The following is a 13,839-nucleotide window of genomic DNA, read 5'->3' on the forward strand; positions in this document are numbered from 1 at the left end:
TGTAAATTAAGTAATCGTTTTCTTTGAAACAAATTTACTCAGACAAGATATCCATATTTCATATTCGGAGCCTTCACCTTGTCTGTTAAACTCTAATGTCATTCTCGATTGGGGGTTCAATTCGCCAAAAAAATATCAACGTCGCTCTCATTAGTAGACCAGGAGCGTACCGTGCTCCCTGCACTATCTGGGGCCAAGTTCATAGAGCTGATTAAGAACAAAATGTGCTTATAAATATAAGCACAAAAAAGACATTGTTCAGTAAAATCAGTTAACCGGCCAAACTCCACTCGATTATTATGCTAACTAGACAACAGCAGAACTAAATACCAGTCACAAGCAATGTACATCGCATGGAGTTCTTGGCCGGTAACCTGATTATAAGCAAGTTTTTGTCGTGCTTAAGCAGTTCTATTTTATTGGCTCTGCAGCTGATCCTTTCCAGCAAAACAAATTAACGAATTTGATTTGCAATGAGGTATGAATTTCCAAGGTGTATTACGTGTTTGATTGAGTGTTAACTGGGGGTGGGGAGGATGTATTCCCCTTCTTCTTGGGCGGGGGGGGGGGGGGTGGCCATTGGGCCCCATTTCTGTGTTGAGAAACCAAAATATGCCGCTTTTGATGTTTTGTTTTTACTTTCCAACAGTCCAAATGCATTAAAGGGAAAATACAACATTTGCAAACATCAAAAAATAAAACTACCAAATCATTTTGAAAACCCTTGCTGGACTGTTAGTGAATGACAGTGTAAAGCATTCTGTAAAATCATGGCAACGGGTACACTGTCATTTTCAAGAAAAGTGGTATTTTTGTATCAATTTCCAACGCTGATCGGCCGATCAGCGTTGGAAAAAACTGGCTTTTTTTTCCAAATACTGGCCCCAATTGACCTTCGCACTTGTTTGCTATCGATTACAAACCTACACTCTCAAAACGCTGGTTAAAATTTTGTTGGTTAAAAAGGTTGGTTAAAATTTTAACCAACGTTGTGTAAAAATGTCCAATTTTGCCCAACGTTTGCCCAACGTTGGGCACATTTTGCCCAACGTTGGTAACTTTTTTTTAACCAACCGTTGGGCTGTTCACCTGTTAAGCAACAGTTGGTTAAAAGTAGTCCTTTTACCCAATACTGGTTAAATTACCCGATTTTAACCATCGTTGGGTAAAAGGACTACTTTTAACCAACTGTTGCTTAACAGGTGAACAGCCCAACGGTTGGTTAAAAAAAATTTACCAACGTTGGGGTAAATGTGCCCAACGTTGGGCAAGCGTTGGGCAAAATTGGACAATTTTACTCAACGTTGGTTAAAATTGTAACCAACTTTTTTAACCAACACAATTTTAACCAGCGTTTTGAGAGTGTATCAACGGGTACGAGCCAGCTAGACTGGTTCCCTGACCTTACAATTCCCCAATGTATGTAAACTGCTCTGTTTCTTCTTATATGGAGTCAGGGAACCAGACTACAGGAAAATGATTGTTTTTCTTGGTTTTTATTGCATTTTCGAACCCAATACCTCAAAAAAGTCAGTGTAACTATATTTGCTATATATTTCCAACCCCCAATTCCATCCATTTCTGAAAATTACAGTAAAAGCAAATGATGTATATTCCCTTTAAACAGTTTTGAAAACCGGAGAACACACAGAACAAAATCTTCACATGCACCGTTTGCGTTTTGATGTAAGCAATAAAACGTGCATTTGTATCTTTAACGGCGCCCCCTATAGTGTCATGTTGTTCTTGCGGTATTTATTCACCCAAAACAAACAGCGCCCTCCTGTTGTACGTTTCTGCCATGAGGCTGTTTCTTTACGAAAACGGTAAACAGAAGAATGTTAGGATTAAACTTTTTGTCCCAGCACATGACATGATGACTTCCCAATCGCGATTTCACAGTGTATTCCACACTTCAAAAAGCAAACAAGCGGACTGAAATATTTCCCATTTTGAAATATCAAAGTACATGTATATGTTGGCCTATTTCGTACCATGCGTGCGACTTGTATGACTGTACATGTACACGGCCGGTGTCGAGACAGCCGCCTTTAAGGTACCGAACCTTGAGTTGAAGATAGATATTGCGTGCCAACGGCATGGTGGGAAGTATATTTCAGAGATTGAGCTCTATATCATATCAGGCTACGTATTGTCGCCCAGGTGTCAGTTTCTTCGAGAATCTACTAAACAGCAGACGTCCCGAAGCTTCTTCTTATAAGTAAGTAGGCCTATTTGGCCAATTAAATTATTTGTGTGCACTATAGCTATCGTGTATGGATATGGGAGAAGTGCAATAGTAATCATTGCTTAGCGTGCAGTTTGTCAGTGGCATGAACTTGATTTTCTATAGATCTTCGTATCGCACAATATGTATTCGCTATATCTACCTGCAAATATAGATCTTTGTATCGAACAATGTATCCACCATACCTGCAAAACGTGACTAATTTACTGGGGCATTAGAAATAGTGCGGGTACAGGAAACGCATGCCGCTCAGGGGAAAAAAACACTATGCGTTGTTGTACTTCATCTGGCACACTATGTAAAGTTGGCATCAAAACATTGAAATTAGCACTTAAATGGGGATAAGGCGACTTTTCCGGACCGCAAATGCAGCACGTCCTGCGAGAAAAATCAGGAAGCATCGCAATAGGCCTGTTCTAAAACTGATATTTAAAAAAAAAAGCATTTGTTCATATTTTCATTTGGTTTTCGAGCCTTTACAGAAAAGGTACATGATCTAAAACATTTTTTTTCGGGAACTCTAGGCAATCTCCTCCAGATCATCCTCACTTCGACAACTTCACCGTTTCTTTGTTCAATCGACGATATTTATTCGGGGTTCATTTATCGTTCTTCAGGCTGTGATGATGGCATTTGCTCGGTTGCTTGAACACCGACCGGACGAGGATGACTTTAAACCGGTCAGACCAACTCTCCGCACCAGCCGACCGACCAGCTGGTCCGGCGAGAGAAGACCCTTATCCAGCAAGTCGATAGAAACAAATCAACTACGAAAGAAACGACGACGGCGGTTGGCAACTGATGGAGAAGTTCTAGAGAAAGGCAATGCTGGTGGCTCGCAGCACTGGCGCCGACTGACATGCAAGGTAGGCCTATAGGTGAAATTATAACATGAAAGCTTCGTTAAATAGTTGATCAGATTCGCTTTTTTGTCGGAACGGTTCATGAACGCATCTGCAACAAAATGAACGATTTAAAAAATAAGCAAATATGTAAATAAGCTTTTAATATGTAAACTTTAAATCACAACTGCTTTAGTGTATTTGAATGGAGTGATCACTGTCATGTCCGAGCTGATTTACAACTTTATTTCCGCATCTGTAACTTTTTCTGAGTACTTTGTAAAATAGCTATTAAGGGGCCATTCAGAATTTTCAGTGTTTTAAAATTTCAATCTTTTTTCCAAATTGTGGGTGGGTGGGTCAAGCTAAATAATTGAAAATCGAAATTCACTTTCCATGAAAAAAAAAGAAAAAGAAAAAGAAAGATAGATCTTTTGACTTGCCTGAACTACGCGCAAACGTTCCGATATCGCGATGCGTGTTACTTTTCCAACTTCGTCCCCTGTATGTACTGTCAGTGGCATAGCCAGGAATTTTTCAGTGTGTTTGGGGGGGGGGGACTTGAACATTTCATGGGGGGGGGGGCGTCATGTAGATCAATGATATTTTTTTTCGAAAACTGAAAATCTCAGTGGGGGAGGCGACTGGGGGGTGGGCGACAAGGTTTCATGGGGGGGGGGGGGGGGGACTGTCGCCTCCCACGCCCCCCCCCCCGTGGCTACGCCACTGCAGGTCATACAGTTAAAGTTTATGTACACTTGTATGAAAAGTCAAAGAAAAGTAACTCTCATGATCTATTTGACACCAAGTTTGTGTTAACTTGCCGGTAACGCCCTAAAAAAATTATCCAGACAAATATGTTTATTTTGTAACATTTTATGTTCGTCTGTCGGTCTTCTATGCTGTTATGTTTACTTTTAGGTACCTTCAATGGTACTATGTTTAATTAACCTGTTCATTTGTGTAATTAAACTAATAACGCACATATAGTTGCCAAATATGGCACTAACAAGTATGAGGTCGGCAATTTCGTCTTTAAAAATCTTGGTACGTCGGGTTACCGTACACACAATTGTCCTGGAAACAACAGTATCAAAGTACAGAAAGTCGTACGCAAGAGCTCCCCAGCAAGTATCGCTGACGCCATTAGGCCTATGATTCCGAAATTTCTCACTGTGTCACACAGTGAAATAACTAAAAAGCGTCGTTGTATTGTGGACACATAAAAGCATTCAAGTCGCGTTCTTGCACACTTTCTGCAAGTCGACTGGATATCCTTGAACCACTGCCCCTGCTTTGCATAACAAGTGCACATGAATGAACGATTCGACTTTTATTCAAAGAAATTTCTATGCACAGTCACCAGACTCAAAGTAAACAATCCACGTGCATAACGCACGGCTACACCATCGTACAGTGTGGCAGGGACACCAACAAGTAAAACAACAATTAAACATTTTTTTTTTTTAAATGGATTAATATTCTGATTGAATTTCGTTAAAAGATACTTGTTGGTGAGGTATCACATATTTTATCACATAAAAGAGGATGACCAACAACTTCACGCCGTCACTGAACTAGACACACATGTACATGGTGTTCAAGTACATGTACATGCAAGCGCATGTACATTTACAGTCATGTTCAGTTTTTTATTAATCGAAATTAGGGGTGGGTGGATGGGTCAAAATAATTTGGAAAAAAAGTCGAAATTTTAAAACATTGAAAATTCTGAATGGCCCCTAAGTATGGTTGAACTATAAGCAAAAGACGCAAGTCTCAATGTGCTACATGAAAGGCCTACTTTAATGTTGTTTGCCTAATATAATCAAGGAACAATACTCTAAAGAGTATTGTGTTCACTACATTCTTTAATAAGGTTTACACAAAACGCCACGTAGCATTCTTGTGTACATTGCTTCAATGAACCGTCATTTTGAAGAGAACATGTGCATACATTTACTATCTAATTGTTTGGTTATAGGCCATGGTAAGCTGGTCCCAGTTACTGAGACATCGTTCCGACGACGAAGATTTCAAGAAAGAAAACATCAACTTCAGACCCGCCTTTGGGTCTCTGAAGTCACAACAACCGTCCCAAGACAAGCATCTCACGAGACACGGCAACAAGCGCCAGCCACGTTCTGAGAAAGACATTCTGTCCTCCTCTCGAAAACACAAGCAGGGTCCGCCGAGGCTGAAGCTCATCCGGCGCCTCAAGGAACTTGGGGAAGATGAGGCAGATATCGAAGCTCTGTTTGACCAGTGGTTCTTGAATCGCAAAGAGGATCTTCGCCCCAGGCGTGGCCAGTGTGCGTGCGGGCAGCAGCGACTGCGCTATCACTTCCACATCCTGAACCGACTGACGGGAGGCCGCACGCGCGTCGGTTCAAGTTGCATTTCCCGCTTCAGGAGGCGCTTTGAGAAAACGAGCCCGATTGCGGACAAAAACGAGGGAATCGGAACTCCATTCGCAATCGGTCCTGATGTCGGCACCGGGAATGGGCAAGGCTGTGATGACTTTAAGACACCGCATTCACCCCCTGGAAATTCTAACACGAATGCTTTCGATAAGACTCCGCACAAGGGCAGATCTACGAACACATTGAGTAGGAAAGACAAGACCTGGATCAGACTATTTTGAGAGTGATCTATGTAGTGAGGCGTCTTTTACGAGGCACCGTACAATTGTCACACAGCCCAGAAAAATGTATACAAACGCGCACTCAGTGCCGTGAACGCGCGAATATCAGCCCTTTTCTGCCTGCACACCAAAGTGTGCAATATGGAGGCCTAGTTCACAACACAGCCGTACACTTGCCAGGCGTTCGGGGAACTTTGGAGAACCTGATTAAAATATTAAAACCAAGAATAATAGGAACCTGGGAATCTTAGGAACCGGGGCAACTTTAGAAATACAAACTTTGTGATTACAATTTATCATTGGCAACGTTATTACTGTTTATAGAGCTGGAAGTTGAGCCTTCGTTCTATGATTTTTGTAACACTTGTTTTGTGAGTTTAGATTGAGATTCAGATCCAGAACTAGTATTGTAACTGATTTTGTAAACGAGTAATCTGTAACAAGTTCATGAGACCAAACATAACTTGACTCCTAGTGTTTTGATTTGTCTGTTTGTCTTGATTTGTCCTTGGCGTCCTTAAATCTAATCATTTGAGCGGACCTCCTTACTGGCGTACCACTTCATTTATATACATGTAGCTACATGATGTTGCAGTATAACATTTACTGCCAAACTAAATGGGGGCGATGATTCAAATTGAACATGCTGCGGTGAAGCAGCAGTTTTCTGGATGAAAACATGTAATACATTTAAAGTTATGCTGGTCAAAGTAATTCTAAAATTAACATCTGCAAAGTGATTATTGCATAAAACTAATTTACAGTGGAGTTTTTGTTCTCTGATAGGCCCTATGTATCAAATGAAAATGAATACACTGAATCTCGTAAAGCTAGAAGAAAAAAATTCGGAAATCAAAAAAAAAATTCCGGGGAACAATAATGAAACATTAGGGGAGAGCAAATTAACTTCAACAACTCTGAAATACCTACCAGATTGCATGTGGATTGCAGGTAGATTAAAAGATTGCACGTAGATATATCTACAATCAATGTTTTGTTTGATTTTGTTGCTCTCAATGTCTCAACTAAACTCTCAGAATTTCCCCCGACTTCAAATTTACCAAGTGTAAAAAAACTATCGGCCCAAATAAAAATTTAATAACATCATAGGGACACAGTATTCAAGTGTGAGAAAATCATATAGGAAGCGATGTTTGGATAGTCATGAGGGTTGTCTGCAGTATGTCTTTAGAGGAGATTTTGCATGAATTTGCTGATGCCAGATAGGTACGGGTTGTATACAAAGCATGTAAAAGGAACAGCTGCATTCAATAAACGTATCTTGTTGAAAATAAAATACAAGGGGACATTTCCGAAATTTAGAAATGTTACAAGATCCGTGTCCAGCCCCTGGCTTGTATTCTCGCCTTATTTTGCATAATTGTCTTTGGAAGACTTAAGTGTTTTGAACCTATATTTATGTCAATGTTTTTATCGATATAGATTTACTTCCTTTTTGTTTATCGTGACTTGCTAAATATAATTCTTCCCCCGACGTCAGTGAAATAATACAATAAACACAAAAGGTTATCAAAATGAACCAAGAACAGAGTAAACATTGATAATGCACGCTTAAGTGTGCACGGAATTTGTCATGTCAAAATAATGAATGTACATGTATTGACAGCAATACTCACTATATTACAATCATGTTTACCAACGTACAATATCAAACTAGCCTGGAACACATAATAATAGGGTAAGGTATTTTGTTTTGCAAGTTCGGGACAGGAGGAAGACTGTATCATGTAGTAAATATTACTATACCATAACAGTACCAACCTATGCGGAATAAATTAATGTTGCATTTGCACTTGCAACCAAGAATACATGAAGCGGCACAAAGGTCGGCCCTCTTATACATTATGTATAATAGCAACGATGAAGCCTCCATGACTCGAAACACAACGACGTTTACAATGTATTGAGATTTGAGAAATTTCTGTTTGAAACTTGTTCATGGCAAAGGTTCCTTTTATTAAAGCCTGTAGTCTGTTAGGTTGCCGCCAATACATGCGTGTGAAAGTTGCCTCGTGTGAGTTGGCCCTTAATTCTACAAGTACAAAAATATACTGAAAAAAGGAATAATGCAGGGAACATGGTTTTGTTGATATCCCTTAAAAGTATGAGGTATCACACCAAAGGCTGATCCAATGAAACCTAAAACGAGGTCGACTTTACGTTATTAAAAGCACGCGTTAGAAATTTGTGTTTTTTTGTATAACAATCACCGCTAACATTACAACAGTGTTTGAGCCATGCTCTTTCAGTCCAGAGATCGCTAAGAGCGCTCCAAATGTGTTTATTATTACAGTCCAGATCTGAAAATCCACACGAGTTTCAAATAAATTATTAGCTACGGGTCATATAGGTCATATATCCCCTGAATTTCTCATTTAAACGATTGCAACATCGTGGAATTCCCCTAATATGATAATAGCTTTGATCACGTGAGTTTTCGCGGGACTTTTTGAAGACAATACCATATATAGAAAGATCATCATTCGACCTTCGGCTTAGCGGCGAATGCGACACAAACGCACTACATGTCGCGCTCGAGGGTTCCACTGCTCAGTTTCTCTAGTTTGCCATCCCGTGTAATTCAAGGAACTTTACTTGCAAGTTACTCCCTGATCGGATGCCGTAAGTACATTTAGATTACTAAAGCCAGGGCCTTTTAGTTTTGCAGTACAACAGTTTTGAATAGACCAGCACGTGGTGAACTGTGTCTATACAGTGTGTATAAAAAACATGCAAACAAAATACAACGGACTGTCAGACGTAGAACGTGTAACCAACGTAGATGGTTTGAAAGATACACCTTTCCACTTTAAAATGAGACGTCAAATGTCCAAATCTGATCATTGTTGACAGAGTTATGAATAATTTTCCAAGAGTGGTCAAATTGACGGTGGGACCAAGTTTTCAATTTAGACGTAGGGACAAAGGTATATATATTAGCCTCTGTGTGGATATTTGCCTGCCCACAAAAATGCATTTAGCGAGTAAACACAATTCTAAAACGCTTTCTTGCTATCAGTTTGTAAACATGTTTACGTGCTAAACATTTTTAGCATGAGATGCACACTGTAAACTATGTACGTGTAAAAAAACCCACCAAAATGTCCTATTTTTGATCCTAAACAACTCTGTCGTTTGTTAATGGAATTAAACCAAAAATTCAGATAATGCAAACAAGGCATGACACATTTTATGATCAGTTTTGTGAAAGAGGCCGGTCAATGTACGTTAAGACCTGGAACAAATTGCCATAGAAACCATTCAAGCGTCAAACGACTTCAAATAGATAGAAACCATTCAAGCGTCAAACGACTTCAAATAGATAAAAACCATTCAAGCGTCAAACGACTTCAAATAAATACACAAAAATAATATCGAAAAATCTATCGTTTCAACAGACGAAAGACAGTATTTGCAAAAAGGAATAGACCTATCTAAAACCATTTTGATCATAAACGGATGGAGAATAATTGGACAGTGCAAATGGACCATTTTGAAAGCGTAAAATCTTTATTTAAAGATCATTGATTGAGCGCCTGAAATGATGTGTTGGATTGGATTGGATAATGAAAATTCAGGAAATACTGGGCTCAGGTTGTGATGCTTACAGTACATTTGTTTGTAAATGAAAATATATATGAAACAAAAAATCTCAAAACATTTTGATCACAAAGCAAAAATGTTCTATGAGGTTGATGAGAAACAGATGTAGTTCTGTACATGAGCTTGGCGTGCACATGCATACATCACACATTTTCCATAAGTACATTTTGTAATTTAAATAGCTTATGATCCTGACCAAGGTATGAAAATTGCGGTTTGATTTAGACACCTGCTTGTCAAAGGTGAAGTGCATTACTGAAGCATACTTGAGTCCCGACGAAATTGTTTTTTTTTGGTGGAACAGACCTCGCGTTATTATAACTTCTCAATGGTCTCATTGACATGGGGACAGGGAGTTCGGTTTGAACACCCCCCCCCCCCCCGGCCTAAATTTGATCTGGGGACACGTATATTATTTGTAGAGGTAATACACTTGTCTCACTGCCTACTTTCTTTTCTCTAAAGCCCAGAATTCAGCTATTTTTTTACTGCAAGATTTTGATCCCATTAGTTTGTTTTCATTAAGGTTTTTTGAGTATACGTTAGTTTTTTTTGACAATTTTATAAAGTTATGCCAATGACATTAATTTATCACAAAACGAACTCACGAATCCCGGATTTCGGATATCATCCCTAATATTTCAAATTGGACTCCGGCCTGTTGGCGTAGGGCCTAGACACCTACAATGTAACTTTAAATACATCACTTCGTGTATATCATTGCCCGCCCTTGTTTCAGGTAGACCTGTTTGTATAAAGATTTTCTCTGAAGCAAATATGTTTATTGAGCACAAAGTGATTTATTTAACGCATAAATAATTTGGGCAGTAAATAGTTTTTTTTTCCTTCAAGAACCCACCCTATAGTATTGCGCGGCAGTGGAAATACCGTGAAGTTTAATAATTGGTGGACATTATTAAAACGCCATACGAAAAAAACCTTTCACTAACTTTCAGAATTTGCCACTTTCGACTTGATGTCCTCCAATGTCGATACAGCGCTGGAGACGGGGCTGAAGCCACGTGGTGCGGTTTGAAGGTTCTACATATATTAAATGACAGTTGAGGGCATTCTGATTCCCATCTATCTTGAAATGTATAATTGATCTAATGTGCAATACGTTTGCTGTCTTGCAGACAGTGACGACAGTGAAGAAGGGCAAGGGAATGACATGAGTCTTCAAGATAGTGCTTTTAGTTTGGATGAGGAGGAAAAGGTTGTCGAGGAAGATGCTGACAGACTTGATGAAAGCGAGAACGAACATGACTTGGAAAATAGGTTAGATTCTCTTTTATTCAACTTTCAATGTCTAACAATATTGTCCTAGCAATCAATGATCATTCCATAGTTATTTATTTATTGGTGACGACCCGCTTCCTGTTGATAACCTAATTTCAAAAGTCATTTCTAAAAATGAACTTGTTACTGGTGCTAGATCTTCATCCTTCGTTAGTCATTTAATTGCAAGTTGATCTGTTCTTGTTTCAGTGATGCTGGAGGTGATACTGATGATACTGATGAACAAGAAACCGATGGAATGGAGTCAGACAGTGAGATAAAGTGTGGTTCAGATGCTCCTCCAAGAAAGCGATTGAAGAAGCAGAAACGCCGTTGGAAAAGAATACGGAACCCCTTGGAAGAGTCAGGTAAATCGACTGATTACAACAACAAAAAAGCAATCAACCAATTTTTCGAAAAATGGCTGGCGATGACTTTGAGTGTTCAACAAATTATTGCCGTTTCACAACTGATTGTTAAAGTTCCTTCGTAAAATGACAGTTAAGGAATTCTGATTACCATCTATTTTGAAATGTGTAATCGATCTCACAAGATGTGCAATGCGTTTACTGTCTTGCAGACAGTGACGACAGTGAAGAAGAAGAGAAGAGGAATGACACGAGTCTTCTAGACATTGCTCTTAGTTGCGATGATGAGGAAAAGGGTATCGAGGAAGATGCTGACAAAGATGACGAAAGCGAGAACGAACATGACTGGGAAAATAGGTTAGATTCTCTTTTATTCTCATTCCATTGTTATTTATTTATTGGTGATGGCCCCCTTCCTGAACTTGTTACTGGTGCTAGATCTTCATCCCTCGCTAGTCATTTAATAAGTGCAAGTTCACATGTTATTGTTTCAGTGATGGAGATGATACTGATGAACAAGAAACCGATGCAATGGAGTCAGACAGTGGGATAAAGTGTGGTTCAGATGCTCCTCCAAGGAAGCGATTGAAGAAGCAAAAACGCCGTTGGAAAAGAATACAGAACACCTTGGAAGAGTCAGGTAAATTGATTGATTACAACAAAAAAAGCAGGCAACCATTTCTTTCGAAAAATGGCTGGCGATGGCTTTGAGTGTTTTACACATTATTGTCATTTCACAACCGATTGTAAACGTTACTTCGTAAAATGGCAGTTGAGGGCATGCTGATTCCCATCTATTTCAATCTGTGTAAATCGGTCTCACAAGATGTGCAATGTGTTTGCTGTCTTGCAGACAGTAACGACAGTGAAAAAGCCACAGGGAAGCGGAATCCAGATTCCGATGAAGGGGAGTCAGACTACAGTTCTCACCAGCCAAACAGATCTGGGAGCACAAATCGTGACATGAGAGGTAAGCGTGGCTTTGAGTCTGATTCCGAGTCGTCATTGGAGGTAGGGTTCACACGCACACGGAGACGGCAAGTCATCAGTGACGACGAGAGGATCGACGATGACGATGACGATAATCTCCCAATGAATTCAGCTTCAAAGGGTGATCCCTTCTATTCAGAAGAGTTGGAGATCACTTCTACTGTGAGCAAAAACCCTCACATGAGACGCCATCATGGGTTTGAGTCTGATTCTGAGTCATCATTGGACGTAGGTTTCATCAGTGACAAGGAGGATGACGACGACCACGATTCTGATGAGCAAGAGGATGATGACTTTGATCCAGAGGGGGATGTAAGTGACATTGAAAATCAAGATAAAGAAACCTTGAGCAAACACGTCTGTAACACTAGTTCCCCTGTCAAAAGACAAGTGCTAAGATCCATGAATCCCAAGAATCGTAGCAATACTGAATCCATGAAGTACGATGAAGATTCCCTTTATTGGAAATCTCAAGGAAAACCTTGTGAGAAGCCAATGTCAGAATACTGGGCGAATTTGTACTACCACTTGAAAGCACTCAGTTGCCTAGAGCAAGGAACAGAATTGAAACAACTCTTGGGTCAGTGGTATCTCACAAGGATTAATGATCTAGAACACCGCCGTGATCAGTGTCCTTGTGGCAAACAAGGCATTCGGTACCAGTGTTATATTAAGAACTGGAAGACAGGAGAAGAGACATACGTTGGCAGTTCTTGCATTCTCCTGTTTAAACTGTGTGATAAAACTATTGTCGAGCTAGTTATGAAATTACTTGACGATGGCATCACAGGCATGTTGATCGATAAAAAAAATCTCAGATTTGAAATAAGTGGTAAATGTGGACTTGTAAATGCTCGTGAACAATTCAAAAGTTCAGGCAGCCTACCCCTTCAAATGCCTCGAGAGGCTAAAGCCAGCTGTCCAGTCCTAACTGTGAAAGCTGCGAAAGAGGTCAGCACCAAGATACATAAAATGAAAGAGGGCACATCGTACAAAATTAAGCTCCAACTGTCCCTCCAAAAATTACACAAGGGGCAAGGTCTTTGGACAGTAGAAATGGTCAATTTTTCGCCTGTTCGAACACGTGACCATATGCCAAACGACGTGAAACAATTCTTCTGTAATTAATCTCCCATCCTCCAAAATCCAGGTGCACTCTTCATTTTTTAAGAAACACCATACATAGCCCTTCAAAGAGATAAGGGAAGTTTCAAATTGAACAGTAGAGAAACACTTTGTTTGTTAGAGGAAAACGTCAGAATGTTAAATACAGAATAACAGAAGGAGAGTTAATTACCTTGCCACAAAGCGAACCTGCTGGTCCTCTGTCAATATTTTGTCAAAAAGTCTTCCGCTTTGACCATCAAGCCAGGTAATTTAGATTCATTAAGACTGGCATTCACATGTGTATATTAAATGTCTTAACCCTCTTGTGATTTTTTTGTGTGCGGTGATGATTGATGAGCTGCGTTCTTAGAACACTATTCAATCTGTAAGCAGTCTGAATAGAAATGAAAGTAATTTCACATAACAAAAAGTTTAACAAAATTTTTAACAAACTTGATTATTGTATTTACATTCTTTGTATTGTGTGTTATGAACACTGACCAGGCAGGCCTTCCAGTTTTGCGGGGTGGATCAGGCCCGTTAGCTTTTGTTTGTCCAATTGTTGTGGACAGGCAGAAATATAGGTAATTATTATTACTATAATGGTTATAACTTTTTTTTATGTGTCAGAGCGTGGGGGGGGGGGGGGGGGGGGGGTCGATCCCCCAACCCACCCTCTGGATCTGCACCTGCCTTCGGTTGTAGTTTGCAAGTTTAGGAATCATATCAGTGAAGAAA

The 13,839-nt window shown here is 39.8% G+C and overlaps 3 protein-coding genes across 3 annotated transcripts; all 3 read left to right on the forward strand.

Annotated features, from left to right (window-relative positions):
- Positions 1 to 1,652: 1,652 nt before the first annotated feature.
- Positions 1,653 to 7,019, forward strand: LOC119731532. Its single transcript, XM_038204705.1, has 3 exons — positions 1,653 to 2,221; positions 2,866 to 3,114; positions 5,075 to 7,019. The coding sequence occupies exons 2-3, from the start codon at positions 2,872 to 2,874 to the stop codon at positions 5,732 to 5,734; spliced, it is 903 nt and encodes a 300-aa protein (XP_038060633.1). The 5' UTR covers positions 1,653 to 2,221; positions 2,866 to 2,871; the 3' UTR covers positions 5,735 to 7,019.
- Positions 7,020 to 10,334: 3,315 nt separating this feature from the next.
- LOC119732294 (pheromone-processing carboxypeptidase KEX1-like) lies at positions 10,335 to 11,715 on the forward strand. Its single transcript, XM_038205754.1, has 5 exons — positions 10,335 to 10,383; positions 10,495 to 10,636; positions 10,847 to 11,004; positions 11,217 to 11,361; positions 11,499 to 11,715. Exons 1-5 carry the CDS (start codon positions 10,335 to 10,337, stop codon positions 11,713 to 11,715), a joined length of 711 nt encoding a protein of 236 aa, XP_038061682.1.
- Positions 11,716 to 11,769: 54 nt separating this feature from the next.
- On the forward strand, positions 11,770 to 13,645 carry LOC119732295 (mitotic apparatus protein p62-like). The gene is made up of 2 exons (XM_038205755.1): positions 11,770 to 12,581; positions 13,606 to 13,645. Exons 1-2 carry the CDS (start codon positions 11,770 to 11,772, stop codon positions 13,643 to 13,645), a joined length of 852 nt encoding a protein of 283 aa, XP_038061683.1.
- Positions 13,646 to 13,839: the final 194 nt, after the last annotated feature.

Source organism: Patiria miniata, unplaced genomic scaffold (genome assembly GCF_015706575.1).
Source record: "Patiria miniata isolate m_02_andy unplaced genomic scaffold, ASM1570657v1 HiC_scaffold_24, whole genome shotgun sequence".
Taxonomy (NCBI): Eukaryota; Metazoa; Echinodermata; class Asteroidea; order Valvatida; family Asterinidae; genus Patiria; species Patiria miniata.

Excerpts from the sequence above, each read along its gene's own strand:
- LOC119731532 (XM_038204705.1), top strand. The coding sequence starts at position 2,872 with ATGATGGCATTTGCTCGGTTGCTTGAACACCGACCGGACGAGGATGAC. Across the intron at positions 3,115-5,074 it reads GGCGCCGACTGACATGCAAG|GCCATGGTAAGCTGGTCCCA; the intron begins GTAGGCCTATAG and ends GTTTGGTTATAG.
- LOC119732294 (XM_038205754.1), top strand. The coding sequence starts at position 10,335 with ATGTCCTCCAATGTCGATACAGCGCTGGAGACGGGGCTGAAGCCACGT. Across the intron at positions 10,637-10,846 it reads GAACATGACTTGGAAAATAG|TGATGCTGGAGGTGATACTG; the intron begins GTTAGATTCTCT and ends TTCTTGTTTCAG. Across the intron at positions 11,362-11,498 it reads GAACATGACTGGGAAAATAG|TGATGGAGATGATACTGATG; the intron begins GTTAGATTCTCT and ends TTATTGTTTCAG.
- LOC119732295 (XM_038205755.1), top strand. The coding sequence starts at position 11,770 with ATGGCAGTTGAGGGCATGCTGATTCCCATCTATTTCAATCTGTGTAAA. Across the intron at positions 12,582-13,605 it reads AAACAACTCTTGGGTCAGTG|GCAGGCCTTCCAGTTTTGCG; the intron begins GTATCTCACAAG and ends AACACTGACCAG.